Source organism: Anolis carolinensis, chromosome 1 (assembly GCF_035594765.1).
Source record: "Anolis carolinensis isolate JA03-04 chromosome 1, rAnoCar3.1.pri, whole genome shotgun sequence".
NCBI lineage: Eukaryota > Metazoa > Chordata > Lepidosauria > Squamata > Dactyloidae > Anolis > Anolis carolinensis.
In genome coordinates this window covers 60,928,945-60,945,569 of record NC_085841.1, presented here as the reverse complement: position 1 = coordinate 60,945,569, position 16,625 = coordinate 60,928,945, and the positions used below count along the sequence as shown (strand labels likewise).

At 40.7% G+C, this 16,625-nt stretch overlaps 1 protein-coding gene across 1 annotated transcript; it reads right to left on the bottom strand.

The window, feature by feature from the left end:
- Positions 1-950: 950 nt before the first annotated feature.
- LOC134299305 (uncharacterized protein F54H12.2-like) lies at positions 951-2,261 on the bottom strand. Its single transcript, XM_062981751.1, has one exon. It carries the CDS (start codon positions 2,259-2,261, stop codon positions 951-953), a length of 1,311 nt encoding a protein of 436 aa, XP_062837821.1.
- Between the last annotated feature and the right edge of the window lie 14,364 nt (positions 2,262-16,625).

Below are 16,625 nucleotides of genomic sequence, written 5' to 3'. Positions count from 1 at the left end.
AAGGAGCGGTGATTCCCGGATCTAACATCTTGGACCTGGTCAAAGCTGCGATCCAAACTCACGCCTTACCTGTCACACGTCTCCCTAAAGGGTGGGATGCCTTTATGAGGGCCTTGGCCGAAATAAACACCCCGACATCTGTGGTTGGTAATACGTCCAATAGAGAACTTCTGGACTATCTAAAGAACCCTAAGGGTTCACCCCCAACTCAAACTCCGTCTCTGTCACGCAGATCTTCTAAAAAGCAACGCCAGGCCAGCACCCCTGCATGGCTCAGCTTATAATACATTTTATTTTCAATGAATAAAATACTTATATTCTTAAAACCTATTTTGTTGTTTGTGAATGTTCTTTTAAAAACGACAGACACGTATCATATTCCAAAAGCAGCTCTAGGAGGAGCTTTTTATTAAACACGATTATGAAATGCACTACAGGACATACATTGTTGTATCGTTTGGAACATATCCGAGGCACGTGGTCTTGTGTTCATTTTCTTTACAAATTGAAGAACCATTTTGTCATTTTTATCCAAATCGTCGGAATATAATGCGTGAATATTTTTAAAGTCCAGTCCCTTGCAGCGTTGATGAAGGAAAAATATGCAGTGATGTCTGCAAACAACAGAGTCTGAGGCCTGTACAGGCCTGCATTGATACACAGTTTTGTCGGCGTTTCTTTTTAAAAAGTTCACGATGGTTTTGGGAAACAAGGCATAGTCAGGAGGGTGTCCATATGAGTCAAAAAATTCTGCAGTTCTTTCATTCGGCAGGTAAACAGCTAACCAGTGTTCCCCGGGGAGGTTATGGGGATGAGTGTTGATAATCAACGCGAGCGGCCTTTGCTGCAGATGCTTTCTCGGAAGCATGTCACATGGTAACACCCCATAGAAACTCTTTTGAGTATAGGGATTTGAGCTTAGTAGATGAGTTAACTGAAGGCTATCCATCTCACATATAATCAAACAAGACATTTCTCCTGTGATTTATTTCTATCACGTTGTCAAAAACACCGTAAACCAGCATATTGACGGTTGTTGGTAGAGGCTTGGCGAAACGCAGCTCTGCCCTCAGGTTTCCAGTTTTAATCAGGGAGTAGTGGTCGGCACATTCTTGATCTGGAGTCAAGTCAAACGCAAAGAGCGTGTAGCCTTTTGCATACTCCTCACGGTTAATTAAAAGTGCGCTGTCTTTCATGTGTTTGCCAGCAGTCTGAACCAAACTCATATATTCTCTCACACAATTATCCTCTTCAAAATTGGGCTGAAATGGTTTCATGGGATACTGTTCTCCATCCAAGTAGAGAGCTGCAAAATTGATGTCATAATGCTTAAAGTTGAAAGGGTTTTTATTGTATGCACCACTGAAAGAATCGTTATCGACCAACCCTATCACCACCTGTTTAGGAAGTTGACCCAAAAACAGGTTCTCTTGATTGGAGACACGGCTCCCTACCGGTATGCTGAATACTTTCATGCTTACACGGTCCACTGGGTATTTGGCATTAGATGTCAAGAGGGCTTCAGCATGTCCAAGGCGGACACCGGGTGTCAATTTCACTTTTTTGACAAAGAGGGAGGCTGATAAAATATGTAATTTGTAACGCTTGTTTGCATCATTGCTCATTAAGCAGAAGGCATTTTTATTGCGGGTAAGTTTAATTTTCACATCGACACCGTTCAGCAGCAGTTTTTCTTGAAAAAACAGGTCAGCATGGAGATGTCCCATCAAGTCTATTTTTCTACTACCGGCTCCCAGGGTTGCTCTTTTGATAAAACCATCATTTTCTCCATCCAGCTCGGTAGACTCATGCTCCCCAGCATCATCTTTATAAAAAAGCCCCGCTGTAAATTGCGTGGCTAGTGTGTCTTCGCAATAGTTCAGCACGGATTCAATGTATGCTCTGTAAGGATAGCAGTTGTTACTTTGACTGATGAGACGGTCCCCTAAAGTCACATCTAACTGACTGAAAATGGAGGCTATCGGGTAATTCACGAGGCCTACCGCAGCATCGTTGGGGAGGTTTGTTCCGTCTTCATTCACCACTTTGCACGTCAAATATAGAAGTGTGTTGTTGAGATCCATGTAGTCTTCACCATTTCCAGCAATAAAAAAATCCAAGGGTGCGGCTTCTGTAAGAGCCGTTAGTGGGGGTACTTCGATATAAAGGCTTCTCTCGATACTAGTTTGTGTAGGCCCAATGTGAAACAAATCTAGTTCAGATTTAGTGCACTCTTCAGAACATCCGTGAATAAAAGCCATGATGCTGTTTTAGAATATATCGCTCATAGACTGTATCCTCTGCCTCTTTCTCGCTCCACGACGCTTCTGTGGTTTCTTTCTACGCTGCGCTTTCCTTTTAACAGGGCGGGGCGGGCCTTTCAACCTCACTTGTGATGCTTTTCTTTTTAAGCCTCTTCTCCTTCTAATATACATCAGCCCTGATCCCTCTTGTGGGTTTTCATGGGTTGTTCTGTTTAGAACTGCCTGTGTAAAATGACCGACCATGTCTTTGGCTATATTACGCGCAGCTGTTTTTGCGTGGGGTTTAATGATGTCCAGGCCTCTTCTCAAAAGCGGTACAGCTTTTCGGAAAAGGCTCCTGAAAATCCCACCCAGTCCTGAGCCGTACATTTGGGGGATACCATGATAACCCGGAAGTCCATTTCCAGCTTGTGCTCTGTAATAGTTTTTATAAAGACCGGGATCCCCATAGGATTTCAGGATGACCATTTTCTTTTTTAAAGATCCAATGTCCTCCTGGGACGGAAGTGTAGCTTCACAATCACCTTTCCAAAGCGAAATGGTATCTTTTTGTTCTGGTCTGACTTTATCTCAACAGTGAGAGTGTCGATGTGGTGTTTGCTCACCGGAATGTAGTGAGGTTTATCGTAACAAATGTTGACACACTCGTTATTCTTTCCCTTCACAGGTACGCAGCGCAGCAGAGGCACGTAGAAATCACCAACGAGCTGGTGCTCCACTATATTAGTGTAAACATATAATGTGTTGAAACCTCCTGTGATGTCTGCTGAGAAAGCTGACGCTCTGAGAGGAATGTTGGGAGACAGTCCTAATATACGCTGTAATTCCACGTCAGCTTCGATTGTACACTGATTCTCGGGTTTAATTAGGACCTTTCTGGTTGCGGGGTCATACTTAAGAATCGCATCGGGCGGTCTCTTGCGTGATGATATGCGCTCGTTCATGTATTCCAACAGCTCGGGGATGCTGGAATAATATCCATTCTGCAGCTGGAAGGACCACTTCTTTTCCCCCTGTGCAATTTCAAAGCGTGGGTCGGTGGTCACGTTATTCCAGGTGTGGGGGTACTGTATCTCAACTAGTCCTACTTCCCATGCCCCTGAGAGCTCTAGAGGTTTTGCTAAAGATATAGTAAAGCTTGAAATGCTGTTCCTAGGGAAGGCTCTAGCACTCGCGTTGCTAGGTAGTGTGAGATAAAAACTACCTCCCCCCATTTTCCTAGGCGTATAAAAAACACTGCCGCTACTCAGGTTCTGTTACTTCGGAAGCCAGAACCCAACTGTTGAACTTGCTAGGCCAGCCTAACCATTTCACTAGGCATTGCTTTCTCGCACCCCGACCTTTTGTGGCTAGAATTTTTTCAATCCTGTAGATGCGGTCTTTGTCAGTATTAATCTTTTGCAGTTCTTCAGGATAAAAGGTGCCAATGACATCTTCACCCGCATAATCTTTCAATAGAAATACAGGCCTGGATGTTTTTTGAAGAACCTGGTCCACGATGAATATCTCACTGGTAAAATTCTGTTCGTACCCCTTAGCAAATTTACCCTTGCTTTTGGAAATCCTCACATGGTCTCCTTTTCTGAATTGCGATAACTCCTCTTTTCTTTTCACATGTGGCCCATAAACTTTCCTCCACACGTCTAGAGCGTTGGAATCGTTAACATCTACGGGCCTTGTTTTGATAGTATGGTGAAAACTGTGGTTATAACTTTTGAGGAACATAGGCAATACATCAATATATGTAAAAGTGTTATGAGCTGTGAAATATCTCCACATTTTTGTTTTTAAAGTTCTGTTAAACCGCTCCACAACTCCTGCTTTAACTTCATTGTTGGTGACAAAGTGGTGAACCCCATGATGTTTCAACAGAGTGCTTACCGCCTTGTTTAGAAACTCCCGACCCCGGTCTGTCTGTAATTTTTCAGGTTTTCGACCATCTTGAGTGAAGATAGTGTTAAAGGCCTCCGACACCTCTCTACCTGACTTATCCTTCAGAGGCAACCCCCATGCGTATTTAGACAGGATATCTATCACTGTTAAAATGTACTTGTAACCCCTGTTAAACTTGGAAAGTCGCTGCATATCCACTAAATCAGCCTGCCATTGAGAATCCACATGAGATACAATAGTCTTGTTTCTTTTAAAATGGATCCTTGCTGGCCTGTGTAACGTGTAACTGTCTTGTTTGGATAGCCATTGAGTAACATCCCCCTTCCTTACAGTTTTGCATTGTTTTTTGGCCTCTTGAAAAAGCGGCCAAACACCTCCGAGGCTTCCTACCTTACCCGGCGTAAAATATATTTTCTTTAGGATTTCATCGGACTCTGACATTATGTCACCGAATGCAAGTATGAACACAGGGGTACAAAACAAACCAATTTTATTGTGAGACACACATAGCAGCTCTGCTCTGCAGAACAGGCTTTAAACACGCGGCATGCTGAAAAGCTCCATGGTCTGAGAGTCGCCAATCTGAAGATCCTCCACATCACCAGAAAACTGGATACAGCCCTACGGAGATCAAACAAATAGCATTGAGTCTACAACACTCATTTCATCATTCCTAAAGATATCTCATATTGCTCACACATCTCCCTTCCCCATACCAGACCAATCCCCACCAACTCCCCAAACAAGTATTCTAGCACGTACCGTAATATTCTCGAAACCATCAGTTGTGTTTTCATCAACAGCCATGACTTCCTTTTCCGCCGCTCCATCCTTCAACAGCTCCTCTAGGAGTGACCGATGGACGCATCTGCCTGAGGTTGGTTCTTCTCCCGTTCTCTCAATATCCTTATAGTCTGTTTTACAAAGCATCTCTTCATCCGCCTCTTCAAGAACAGCAGTAGCATCAGCATGATACATTCTCGGCATTTCAGGGAAAAGCTTTTTCAAATCGATCCTGTCTGTGCCCTGATCATTTAAATCAGGCTTAACCTCTGTGAATTTATTTTTCACAGCATAAAGACCTGGTAATAAGTTAAGCCTTGTCGGAGGTTTAGCATTCGAGGATTCTCGCGGCTTTTTAGGACTATTCATTGGTGTCACAGGTAGGGAAAGTCCTGTTGTTCCTGACATGTTTGGATAGGCCCAATACCTATAGCCGCTTTCAGCTCTTCTTTTCATAGCAGTTTGTTTCTTTCTAGGCACTTCCGGTACTGAAAGGCACGCTGAGCTTGAAGGGCCATCTGGTGATTCCATATTTTCCATTCCTCTGAAAGCAGTCAAGGGATGCACTAAAACTCACATGGAGTATTTATTCCTAAAAGCTCCGCCCTAATGGGCCCTCCCAGTATCACATGATGACCTTATGGGCCTAAATCCATTGGCTGTTGGACACAGAGCACAGAGCTCACCACTAAGACCTAGCACACGGTCCTGGCTGCCCCATTTCCTCAAGCAGAGGGGTCAGTCTAGGCAAGGGGCCTTTCAGCCCATACGCATCACCATGAATGCCTCATTGAAACATGTCTGTGCTTGCCCCACCACGTGGTAAGCTCCTGCAGTAGGAGTAGGGAACATGCACCATAGACATACCCATCACATGGGCGGCTTATGGTAGGGGTGGGGGGGGGGGTGGGCTGTGGGCTGTGGGAGGGCTTCACCTCAGGGGGAAGGGTCTCCCGGGATTGCATTTCCTGTTTTTAGGAGGAGGGAGTTCCTCTTTTAGGAGGTGGCACTTCCTGCTTCAAGGGGCAGGACTTCCTGCTTCAAGGGGGCGTGGCACCTGTCAAAAATGAGTTTGACGAGAGGTGGCCCCTATTACTACTCACACAGATACATACAAAACACATGCTTATTGATTGTGGGTGTTTCCTTTCTTCTACATTTGCCACATATATCCAGAAATCCCTCTACAAATACTATAGCTATATAGTATATAGCCACATGTTTCACAAATTATGCAATTAACACAAAAGTCCCTATTTTCATTTGAACTATTGAAGGCTGTCACAGAGAAACAGAACTGACTGAAGAATCTTTCCACCCGTGGCATCATGAACCACACAAGCAAAGCTTGACAAGCATAAAAAGAAGCAATCTGGAAACATTATTTTGAGTTCTACTAGATTCATGGTGTAGACCTGCTTTCTATTTTGCTGTGTATTTTCTTTCTATATATTTTTTTATCTAACAGTTCCATCCTTCCTTGGAAGGCTACAGATTTTCTTCCAATTTATCTCCTTTCTCCAGACCTCCTGGAGGCCTAATATCCAGGTTTATTTTGTCTGGCTTTAGAACGAAAGAGGAGGTCAAGGAGGAGGAGGATTGTGAGAATTGGCAAGGAGGAGACCCACTGAAACTGATAGAGGAGATGGGCAATTCTGGCAGATGTCAACAAAGGAAGGAAGAAATCCCAAGTGTGATTCAATGCTCAATAATTCCGAAAAACCTGCTCCCTTTTCGCCTTGATTTGTTTGTTTTATAAGCTGTATAGAATAAAATACCCGATGTTTCACAGCAGCTGCCTCAGGAAATAATTCACTCCTTCCTCTACTGCAGCCTTCAAGGGGGAATAAAACCACTGAAGGAAGAAAAGGCAATTTCTTTCCAAAAGATCCAGTTTCCCAACAGCTTTAACAGGCGCTCTGTGAAAGGAATATCTTGGGGCAGGGCTGTTTTTGGTTTGGTGTCTTTCCAATTCCAATGGTTTAAAGAAGGATTTTGGAAAATGTGCTTGCTTCATTGCTGATGGCTAGAATCCTGCAGCCCTGACTTACCAATGTGCCAGATGATTATTCAGACCTGCATTCATATTTACTTCATAAAAGAGACAAGTTAACTCTAGTTAAGCATTTGCGTTTCATTTTCTCAAAACAAATTTATCATTACTACTACTACTACTACTACTACTACTACTATTATTATGTGCAGGTTTGACTTTTGCAGGTTTGATTATTCATGGATTTGATTTAAAAGTTATCTCTAGGAATTTCTAGGTCTTTCAGTGCAATGGTATGGTCATCGTCTGCCAAAGTTTGACCATAGTGTCAGGCTGGATGTCCTAGAGATTCCTAGGGAAGCAGGAAAATAGTATTTATTTACAGTTTCTCATTTTTACTGTCGTCATGTGCCTCTACCCCCAAAGAATGTGGGGTTATTTTTGTTACTTTATTTTTTATTATTAGATTTCCAGAAACCAGCAGCTGGACTGCTGAACTGAAGGTCAGGTTGCTGATCTGAAGGTTGCTGGTGCAAATCCGCAAGGCAGAGTGAGCTCCCATCTGTCAGCTCTAGTTTGTGGGGACATGAGAGAAGCCTCCCAGCAGGATGGTAACACATCTGGTCCCCTGGGGAACATCTCTGTAGACAGCCAATTCTCTCACACGAGAAATGACTTGCAGTATGTTCTCAAGTCGCTTCTGGCATGATTAAAAAAGCAAACACATAAAGAGAATGTTTGTATGTTGCTTGCCTTTGCAGTAATTCTAGGAGGTATCTTCCAATAATTCATGTCCTATAGATTAACAGTTCATGTTTAGAGATAAGATGTGGCCATATTTAAGCCTAGCTCACAGGATGACTTTTGGGTATTTTCCTGTCTGAAGTAAGGAGCAGATAATGCCTTCTCTCTACCGTCACATTTCATGTATAAAATTTGATCTGGCAAGCAGTTATCTATTATGGGAGTATGTGCCTTCAAGTTACTTGTTGCCATATGGTGACTACATGAATTTCATGGGGTTTTCTTAGGCAAGAAATACTCAGGGCACTTCCAGACAGCAATTTATTGCAGGTGAAAATGGGTTAAAGTAACCTGTTTTCGCCCACGTTGCTGTCTGCATGGGTGCCCAAAATAAGAGGGCTTTCCCATCGTTTATCCCCATTGCAGTGCAATAACTACCACAATGGAATGGGGACAATCCAAATCCACCCCACGCTCCCCCCAAAAAATAAAGACCTAACATTATGCGTCTCTGGACACTTCTTGGTGCATAATAATGTGCTAGGAAGGGGGGGAGGCTCCTAGTGCGACATTGGTATGTGCCAGGAAGTTTCCAGAGAGGCATCATGGTGACCCAGAAAGTTTTTATTTTATTTTAAAGATTTTAGGGGGGTTGGGGAGGGAGGTTTCCTCTTCACTTATCTGGGCTCAAGGGGCCTGAAGAAGAGAATTGGGTTGTGTGGACTGACCCCTCAGTAGTCCCAGGACTACCCAGGAGTCAGTCCCCACAGAGCCCATACTCCATTAGACTCCAATAGGATCTTTCAGGAAAATCAGTATCTAAATAATTTGTGACAAAGCAGGGTTCCCCTGCTTAGTTACAAATTATTCTTCTTTCACCAAAAGCGTCATTTCGACACCTCTGGTAAAAGCACGAGAGCTCGCATATTTTGGGCCCTGTCTGGATGAGCCCTCAGAGGTGGTTTTGCCCGTTTCTTCCTCTGGAATATAACCTACAGTACCTGCCATTCACTGGAGGTATACTGTCCAAGTTCTAACCATGGCTGACCCTGCTTAGTTTCTTTAACATCAGTGACATACCTGTGGAGAGCAGGCTAGCTTAAGCAACTTCAGGGTATTCCAAATATGGCATACATAGTTATGTCCTCCAACACCTCACTGTTTCAGCTTGCCCTCTCCAATAAACATTGCAAAACACCTTCAGAGCAACACATTTGCAAGTATGGTGTATACTTGAGCGTGTGGCCTTTGTTGACCAGATATAGGAAAGTTACTTTTTCTGACTACAACTCTCAAAGAAACCCAAAATGTAATGTTTCTAAATTCTGGGTTGTCTCTCATCCTGCTTACTCACTTAAGATTCTTTTCAAGTGGAGCTATCTGAGGCATGATGGACAATGTCAGCTAGGCCTGTCCAAATAATACATTACCAATGACCAGCCAGGCACGAACCACTTCCAAAGGGATGGGACAAGACAATGCAAAGGACCAAGGAACTGATAACAAACAACAGCCAGGGGAGTGCCACCATTGCCCAACCTGAGATTTCTGCCATACTCTGAAGAGCCAGATCTCTTCAGTTATTAAAATTTCAGCTTGCTATTCACACAGCCATTGTACACACTTTGATGACTCCATCACTCATGTGTTTTGAACTTATCACTGACTAATAACAAGAGTGGGGAGATGTTTCTCTTTCAATGTTTTATTACCCAAAGCATCTTAAAATACAAAAACAAGTAGTACTGAGGTATGAGAACCAAAAACAGGATTCAAGTTTGTGAGCTTCATGCAGTCACACCAACAGATGTGCAACATTAAAGATTAGGTTATTCCCATGGAGAACTATTGGAAAGGATATGAGTACATTGTACAATCTGTTCCATAGAGGATGACATAATACACTGAAAAGCAGATAGGATTGTCGTTTTGATCCAGTGCTCTGTTCAACTGCACACAGTGCCAATAACAGTTAATGGTCAACAGCACTACTAAGCTCTGCATACGGAATATGAACTTTATAAACTCAGTTTTGAATGTATTCCCAAAATCTGCTGCTGATTCAACGGGATACAAACTTTAGTCTAATGGTGGGATTAATAAAGCAATGGGAATAGGGACACAACATAGGGGCATTCCCCCAGAGTCACACAAAGAAATGATTAATTTATAATTACATCTGTATGCAATGTAATATGGGAGTCTACCTACACATGTCACAGCACAGGTCCAGCATTCCTGTGATTAAATCCAGCATTTATGGATTAAAATTGTGATTTATGACTATTGCATGATCTCAGTCATTTTTCTATACCTAATGAGATTCTTCCTGTAGGAAAAGAACATATGAAGTTCATTGTGGAAGCTCCCCTGACCTCAAAAAGATATAACATAGTACATGGTACATATATTTTCCTTTTCCTGTAATTTTAGTTTACTAACTATGATTACTTGCATTTTAATAACTATACTATTTTAATTTAATTGAATATTCAGTCCACTCCCACTCAAATCCTTAATGTTCCTCAAACTCCAACCCTGGTTCTCACTGTCCTCACCCCACCTCATGGTATCTCCCACTTTTACTCTCCCCACCAAATCATCAACTGCATGCAAACTTACTCAGAAATCTCTGGTCACTCAAGTTTCATGTTCTATCTGAACCTTTAAGCAAAATATTGCACAATATGGAAAAAGAAACCATAATGTACATAACATTGCATTAGGCTAGCAGTGTAACAAACAAGCCCAAGGTTTTGGTGAATTTTTAAAATTAGATCTGTATTGTTTCAGCATTACACTTAGTTTCCGTTAGTGCTCATACTTATACACACTTTGTTTTCATGTAACATTTCTTTTGTCTGCATCTTCTCTTTTTATACTTCCTTTTCTTTAATGACCTTTTTTTGTTAACACCCCTTAACCATACCCCGCATCACCCTTCCCTCTGAACACATATTTACCGTATATCTTTATATTTAACCATGTGCACAATTTCCTCAGTTTCTGTACAATATTTACATTGGCTTTGCCTCTTTCTATCCATTCTATAAATGTCTTCAATTTATTTTTAATTTCTTCAGTTTTATCCTCCTGTGTATTCTCCCAAATAACATATGATTTTGGATTGGACTTGATCATAAATATAGTTTGTTTGTTTTTTTGTGAGTGTGTCAGGAGCGACTTGAGAAATGGCAAGTCGCTTCTGGTGTGAGAGAATTGGCTGCCTTCAAGGACATTTTCCTGGGGACGCACAGGTGTTTTACCATTCTGTGGAAGGCTTCTTTCATGTCCCCACATGGGAAACTGAAGCTGACAGATAGGAGCTCACCCCCTCACCGGATTCGAACCACTGACTTTTTACTCAGCAGTCCTGCCGGCACAAGGATGTAACCCATTGCGCCACCAGGGACTCCTTATTTTAAAAAAGGATTATATAAATATAGTTATTCCAGTTTTCTATAGTCCTTTTTTGTTTTTCTATCCCCAATCTATTTCAATGTGCTTTCAACTGGGTCAGCACAACTGACGGAGTCCCTACCTTCACCTAAACTCAGCTGCTGCACTTTACCACTGGCCCATCTTATTAGTGTCGCAATATATTGCACAAGTATCATGTATTCCCTTGCCTCTAATATTGAACACACCATTTTGTCAGCCATTGGCTATTGGTTAGGTTGTTGTCAAGTGTGTTACGATTTTATATCTTTTTATGCAATTCTATCATAATTGGAATGTATTTTATGTTGTTGTATTTTATTGTACATTACTGAGCTTGGAGATGGGCGCAATATTATCATGATGATGATGATGATGATGATGATGATGATGATAGCTTGTCCTGCTTGAATCATCATTTTGAACAATTCTTGTTCTTTTACATTCATCTTATTATTATTGGTAAATTGACACAGGATCTTACAGTATTGGAAAGTAAGAAGTCACATTAATGTGTAAATTCAGGGACAGGTTATCAATCAATCAAAGTGCGTATATGTGTGTAAAATTTTTAATGCATTCAAATAAATACAAATTAATAAGTGTGGTTTAAAACATATCTACATTGCCCTGTTTGGGTTATGACAGCTGTATACAACCAATTGTAATATAATACAAAATTCAGTAATAAAACAACAGGTTAAACAACATGAACAAAATCTGAGAATTCAATCTGAAGCCATTCATTACTTTCATCATCATCATCATCATCATCATCATCATCATCATCATCATCATCATCATCACCACCACCACATATTAGCTACCATAGCCCAAATTATTCTGGTAGCCAGATCATTGGCTTTAAAAGAAGGGCATCTCCAGCAAAACGTTTTACTGTATAGTTGTCATCTACCATTCATGAGAGTTATTTAGGGATCCAGGCACTGCGCTCTTTTATTTGTAACCAACCATCCTGTGTTTTATTGCTTTTTTAAAACTCTTTTTCATTCCACAACATGTACACACAAACCCACACCATAAAAGTAGACCTTGTAAAAGAGGGAACTGTGAAATATCTACATATCTTTGGACTGCTGCCGCTAAGGGTTATCTACCAGTCTGAATGCACAGAGCTCATTTTTGAAATCACCATCTAGGAATATTTTCAAGACATATTATTTTGAAATTTGCTTGATTTTTCCCCCCTAGGTAAAGCAGTAATTGTGCAAAAGATGGGAAGCTGTGCCACTGCTTAGCTTGATATCATAGGGCAAGTAAACAGTGAGAGGGGGGAATGTAAAAACATCTAATTTCATAATTGTTCTAATCCCCTGTGACCCAGTCTCTCACTGCTCCAGTAACAGTTAAATAGAATTACGCAGAATGCACTGACCATAGCAGATGTTCCCATATCAACATCTTACTACATTGCAGGGTTTTTTCCCAAAACATAGGTAGCCTCATAGGGGAGGGTACAGCCCTTAGAATAAACTGAGGTAAAGGTAAAGGTTTTCCCCTGACATTAAATCTAGTCGTGTTGGACTCTGGGGGTTTGTGCTCATCTCCATTTCTAAGCTGAAGAGCCAGCGTTGTCTGTAGATGCCTCCAAGGTCATATGGCCGGCATGACTGCATGAAGTGTCGTTACCTTCCCGCTGGAGCAGTACCCATTGATCTACTCAAATATGCATATTTCCAAATTGCTAGGTTGGCAGAAGCTGGGGCTAACAGCTGGAGCTTACCCCGCTCCCCAGATTCAAACTGGCAACCTTTCAGTCAGCAAATTTAGCAGCTCAGTGGTTTAACCCACTGTGCCACTGTATGAGAAACTGAATGTGAGCCACATAGGGCTTTAAAGGTTATTGTCATAGGTAGATCACAGCACTTCCATATGATCTACACATCCAATGTGAGTCTAGTTACTAGTTACTAGAGCTTAAGCAGATATATTCCTATCTCTCCTAAGCTGAGTGGTGATGTAGGGGTTGGACCTTCAAGAGTTTCACGTCAAACCTTTCAATTCCAACTCTTTTTCCTATGAGTTTCCAGTCTCTGTGTGTTCATCTCTTCTATTTTCTCCTCCTCTTCCCAGATAACCATTTCCATGTATTTTTAGCCATTTCACAAGGAAGGAAAATGTTTGCATGTGTCAAAGCTTTCACACTAGGAATCATGTCCTTCTCTTCATCTCCTTTTCCTTTAGTGGTTCATTTTACATAATTATGATCAGCTGAAAAGAAAAAATTAAACTTAAGAAGTTGCAGATGTTTGTGCAATTGCTTCCTGGCACCTTTGCACAAACACTAAAAATAAAACATTATTTTCACACTGGTGCTGAAACTTGTAAAGAATTTGAAGTGGATGCCAATAATGATACTAATAGATATTTTTGCATCAGAAAAACTACAGCTTACATGAAGCCTGCTGCCTAATGTGGGCTCGAAACTGGACAATGCTCCAAAAAACTAAAATGTTGACATTAGCGGGGGTCGACCTTAAAGCAGGATGGCACACCTATACGTGGTATGAGAAAAGGAGTGTAGAAAAGAATTTCGGAGATCATTTTATCCGCTCCTCATTAATAAAAATAAGGGAAAAACATAAAGGAAAATTATTTATAAGAACTCCGCTATGGGTATCTCTCTTAGAAGCCTGTCATAGAAGAGAAACGGGGGGGGGGGGGGGGGGACGAAATGGCCAAAATATAAAGATATCTTGATTAAGGAAAAAGGAATCTACAAATTAAAAACACAGGAAAATATAAACCAAGAATTCAAAAACATAGGATGGTTCCAATACATACAAATAAAGGACTACTTCAATACAGATAAGAAGGTAGGATTTGAAGACAAGGAAACATTTTGGGATAAAATAATGCAGTCAGAAACCAAAATTATAACTAAAATTTATTTTTTTTAAATTACTAGAGTGGGCAACCAAACAGGAATTTATCTAAGAATGCATGGTTAAATGGGCAGAAAATATAGGGAAACTAATAAGAATTTAAAAATGGGAGAAAGCCTGCAACCACAGATTAAACATTACATATTCTGCTGACCTCAAGGAAAATTGGTTAAAAACTTTTTATAGATGGTTTTTGACCCCTCAAAAATTATCAAAATATTATAAAATGACCTCCAACAAATTCTAGAAATGTGGTGAAAAGGAAGATACCTATTTCCACTGTTGGTAGACATGTGAAAAGGGTAGGGAATTTTGGAAAGAAATACATCAAAGAATACAAAAAATGTTATTAATCAAGATTCATTTGAAGCCCAATTTTTTTCTTCTAGGTATGTGTGACCAGGGCCGTAGCCAGAAAAAAATTTCGGGAGGGGTTTTGAAAATTTCGGGGGGGGGGGGTTGAACCCCTAGCACATACCCCTCCTTGCTACAAACCTATCAATATCTGCTTGAGATAGTGCCTGGAGGGACTCTTAATGTTTTGCATCTCATAGACTTAGCATGGGGATTTGGTTAACCAGTTAAAATTCATGAGTAAACGAGATTATTTTTATAACTTGAAAAATTTCGGGGGGGGGGGGGGGTTGAACCCCTAACCCCCCCCCCCTCGCTACAGGCCTGTGTGTGACATAGAAGAAGATAAAAACAAAGAAATCTTATTTAACTATTTGGTAATGGCTGCAAGAATGACATACGCTAAAGAGTGGAAGGGAAAAAATAGACCAGACATAAAAATATGGTTCAATAAAATTTTGGAAATTATCAATATGGATAAACTAACATATTTATTATCAAATACCCAAGGCAAGCCAAAAAACCAAACAGATTGGGAAACAAAAATTATCTTAAAAATGTAAAATGTAAAATGATAATATAACGATATATTAGATAAGGGTGTGGGGCCAAACAACTGTCTCAGATTAAGCCTTAAAGGAAGAAGAAATATTATAGTGGTTAAGTAAGAAAGTAGATATAAGGGTACTATATGTACCAAGGGAATGTTATACAAAGCAATACACAATAGATGGAAATCAGTTTTAGTTATCGATAATATATGTATGTAATTATGTTGTGTTTTTCTTTTCTTTTTTTTTCTTTTTTTCTTTTTTTTATTATATGCCCGTGTTTATGTCAACCGCTACTTGCTGTCTACCTTTCCTTGTTTCCCCATCTTACCCCTCTGGCACTCATCACATCCCCCATAGGTAATTGTCTTTGTGATTCACATTCTTCGATAAATGTTTTCAATAAAAATTTATTTTTTAAAAAAAGAAAAAGAAAAACTGCAGCTAATTAATCATGTGAACTTTAGCTGGTTGATTGAAATTTGGGTATAAGTAAAACAAAAATCATTGTTTTCAGGTCAAGGATAAGGAATATGTAGCCTTTTAGATCTTGTTGGCAACCACTCATTGCTCTAACTAAGGATCAAGAGAGTTGTAGCTCAAAAACATAAGGACAAAATGTTCTCTTGCCCAACTTAAATGATGCATATAGATCACAGCATCTTCTTAGAAGATGCCTTTCATCCATTGCAAATGGGTTTCTTCTAAGAAGTTACTTTCCATGAGTTTGCAAGTACTTTTTAATTAATTAAAGGTCTTTGATTAATGCCATCAATTAGTTGACTAAACCTACTTGGTAATTACATAGGATTTTACAAAGTTCCCAGTCCTCAGAGACATTGTTTTTGTGCTCATCTCCAACAGGCAGTTTAGCCTAGTGTAAATCTGTTTCAGACAGCCCTGGATCCAGCATGTTTAGGGAGCAATTTCCCCTCTTTCTTTGCTGGTTGTTCAGGTGTCCCATTCTGAAATCAGCAGGGACACCTATGATGGCCATGAGTCTAGATCACTGGTTCTCAACTTGGGGTCCCCAGATGTTTTGGGCCTACAACTCCCAAAAATCCCAGCCAATTTACCAGCTGTTAGGATTTCTGGGAGTTGAAGACCAAAAACACCCGGGGATCCCAGGTTGAGAACCACTGGTTTAGATGGAGCTCCGCCACTGGCTAGGAGAAGTGTTAGCAGTGTTGTGAGCACTGTTCACTCCCCTGCTCTGCACTGCTGAGTGCATCTATCTGAATAGTGTATCAGGCCAAATCTACCTGATTCCACTTTCCAGACTAATCTGAAGACCTGGAGTATTCCAGAGTTTCCAGAAAACTCCATAGCATTTCCCAACTTTGTCCCCCCAAAAACAACAAAAATGGGTACTCACCAGAAGTTATTCGGCATTGTGAGCACAACCAATGGTCAATGCATGGTGAGTCTTTTTTTTTTTAAGTAGTGTAGATGAGCTCTTTGTTATTCTTTTTTCCATGTGTTTGGTTTGGACATAGCTTTATTAAGTAAAGAAGTAATGTGGCTGTGCACACAGGCCAAAAACTGGGTGCAGTTTTTTAAAGTGCATGCTAATGTCATGCTGTGAATTTCCCCAGGCCACCAAGTAGAAATTCAGCTTAAATCTTTGACAGAGTTCATGACTTTTTGAGGTTTGGATAGGACATGTTTCTATAAACAAGAAAAAGAAAGCCTATTTTCA

What these genes read in the sequence shown, in the direction of transcription:
- LOC134299305 (XM_062981751.1), bottom strand. Translation starts at nt 2,261, where the DNA reads ATGGCTTTTATTCACGGATGTTCTGAAGAGTGCACTAAATCTGAACTA.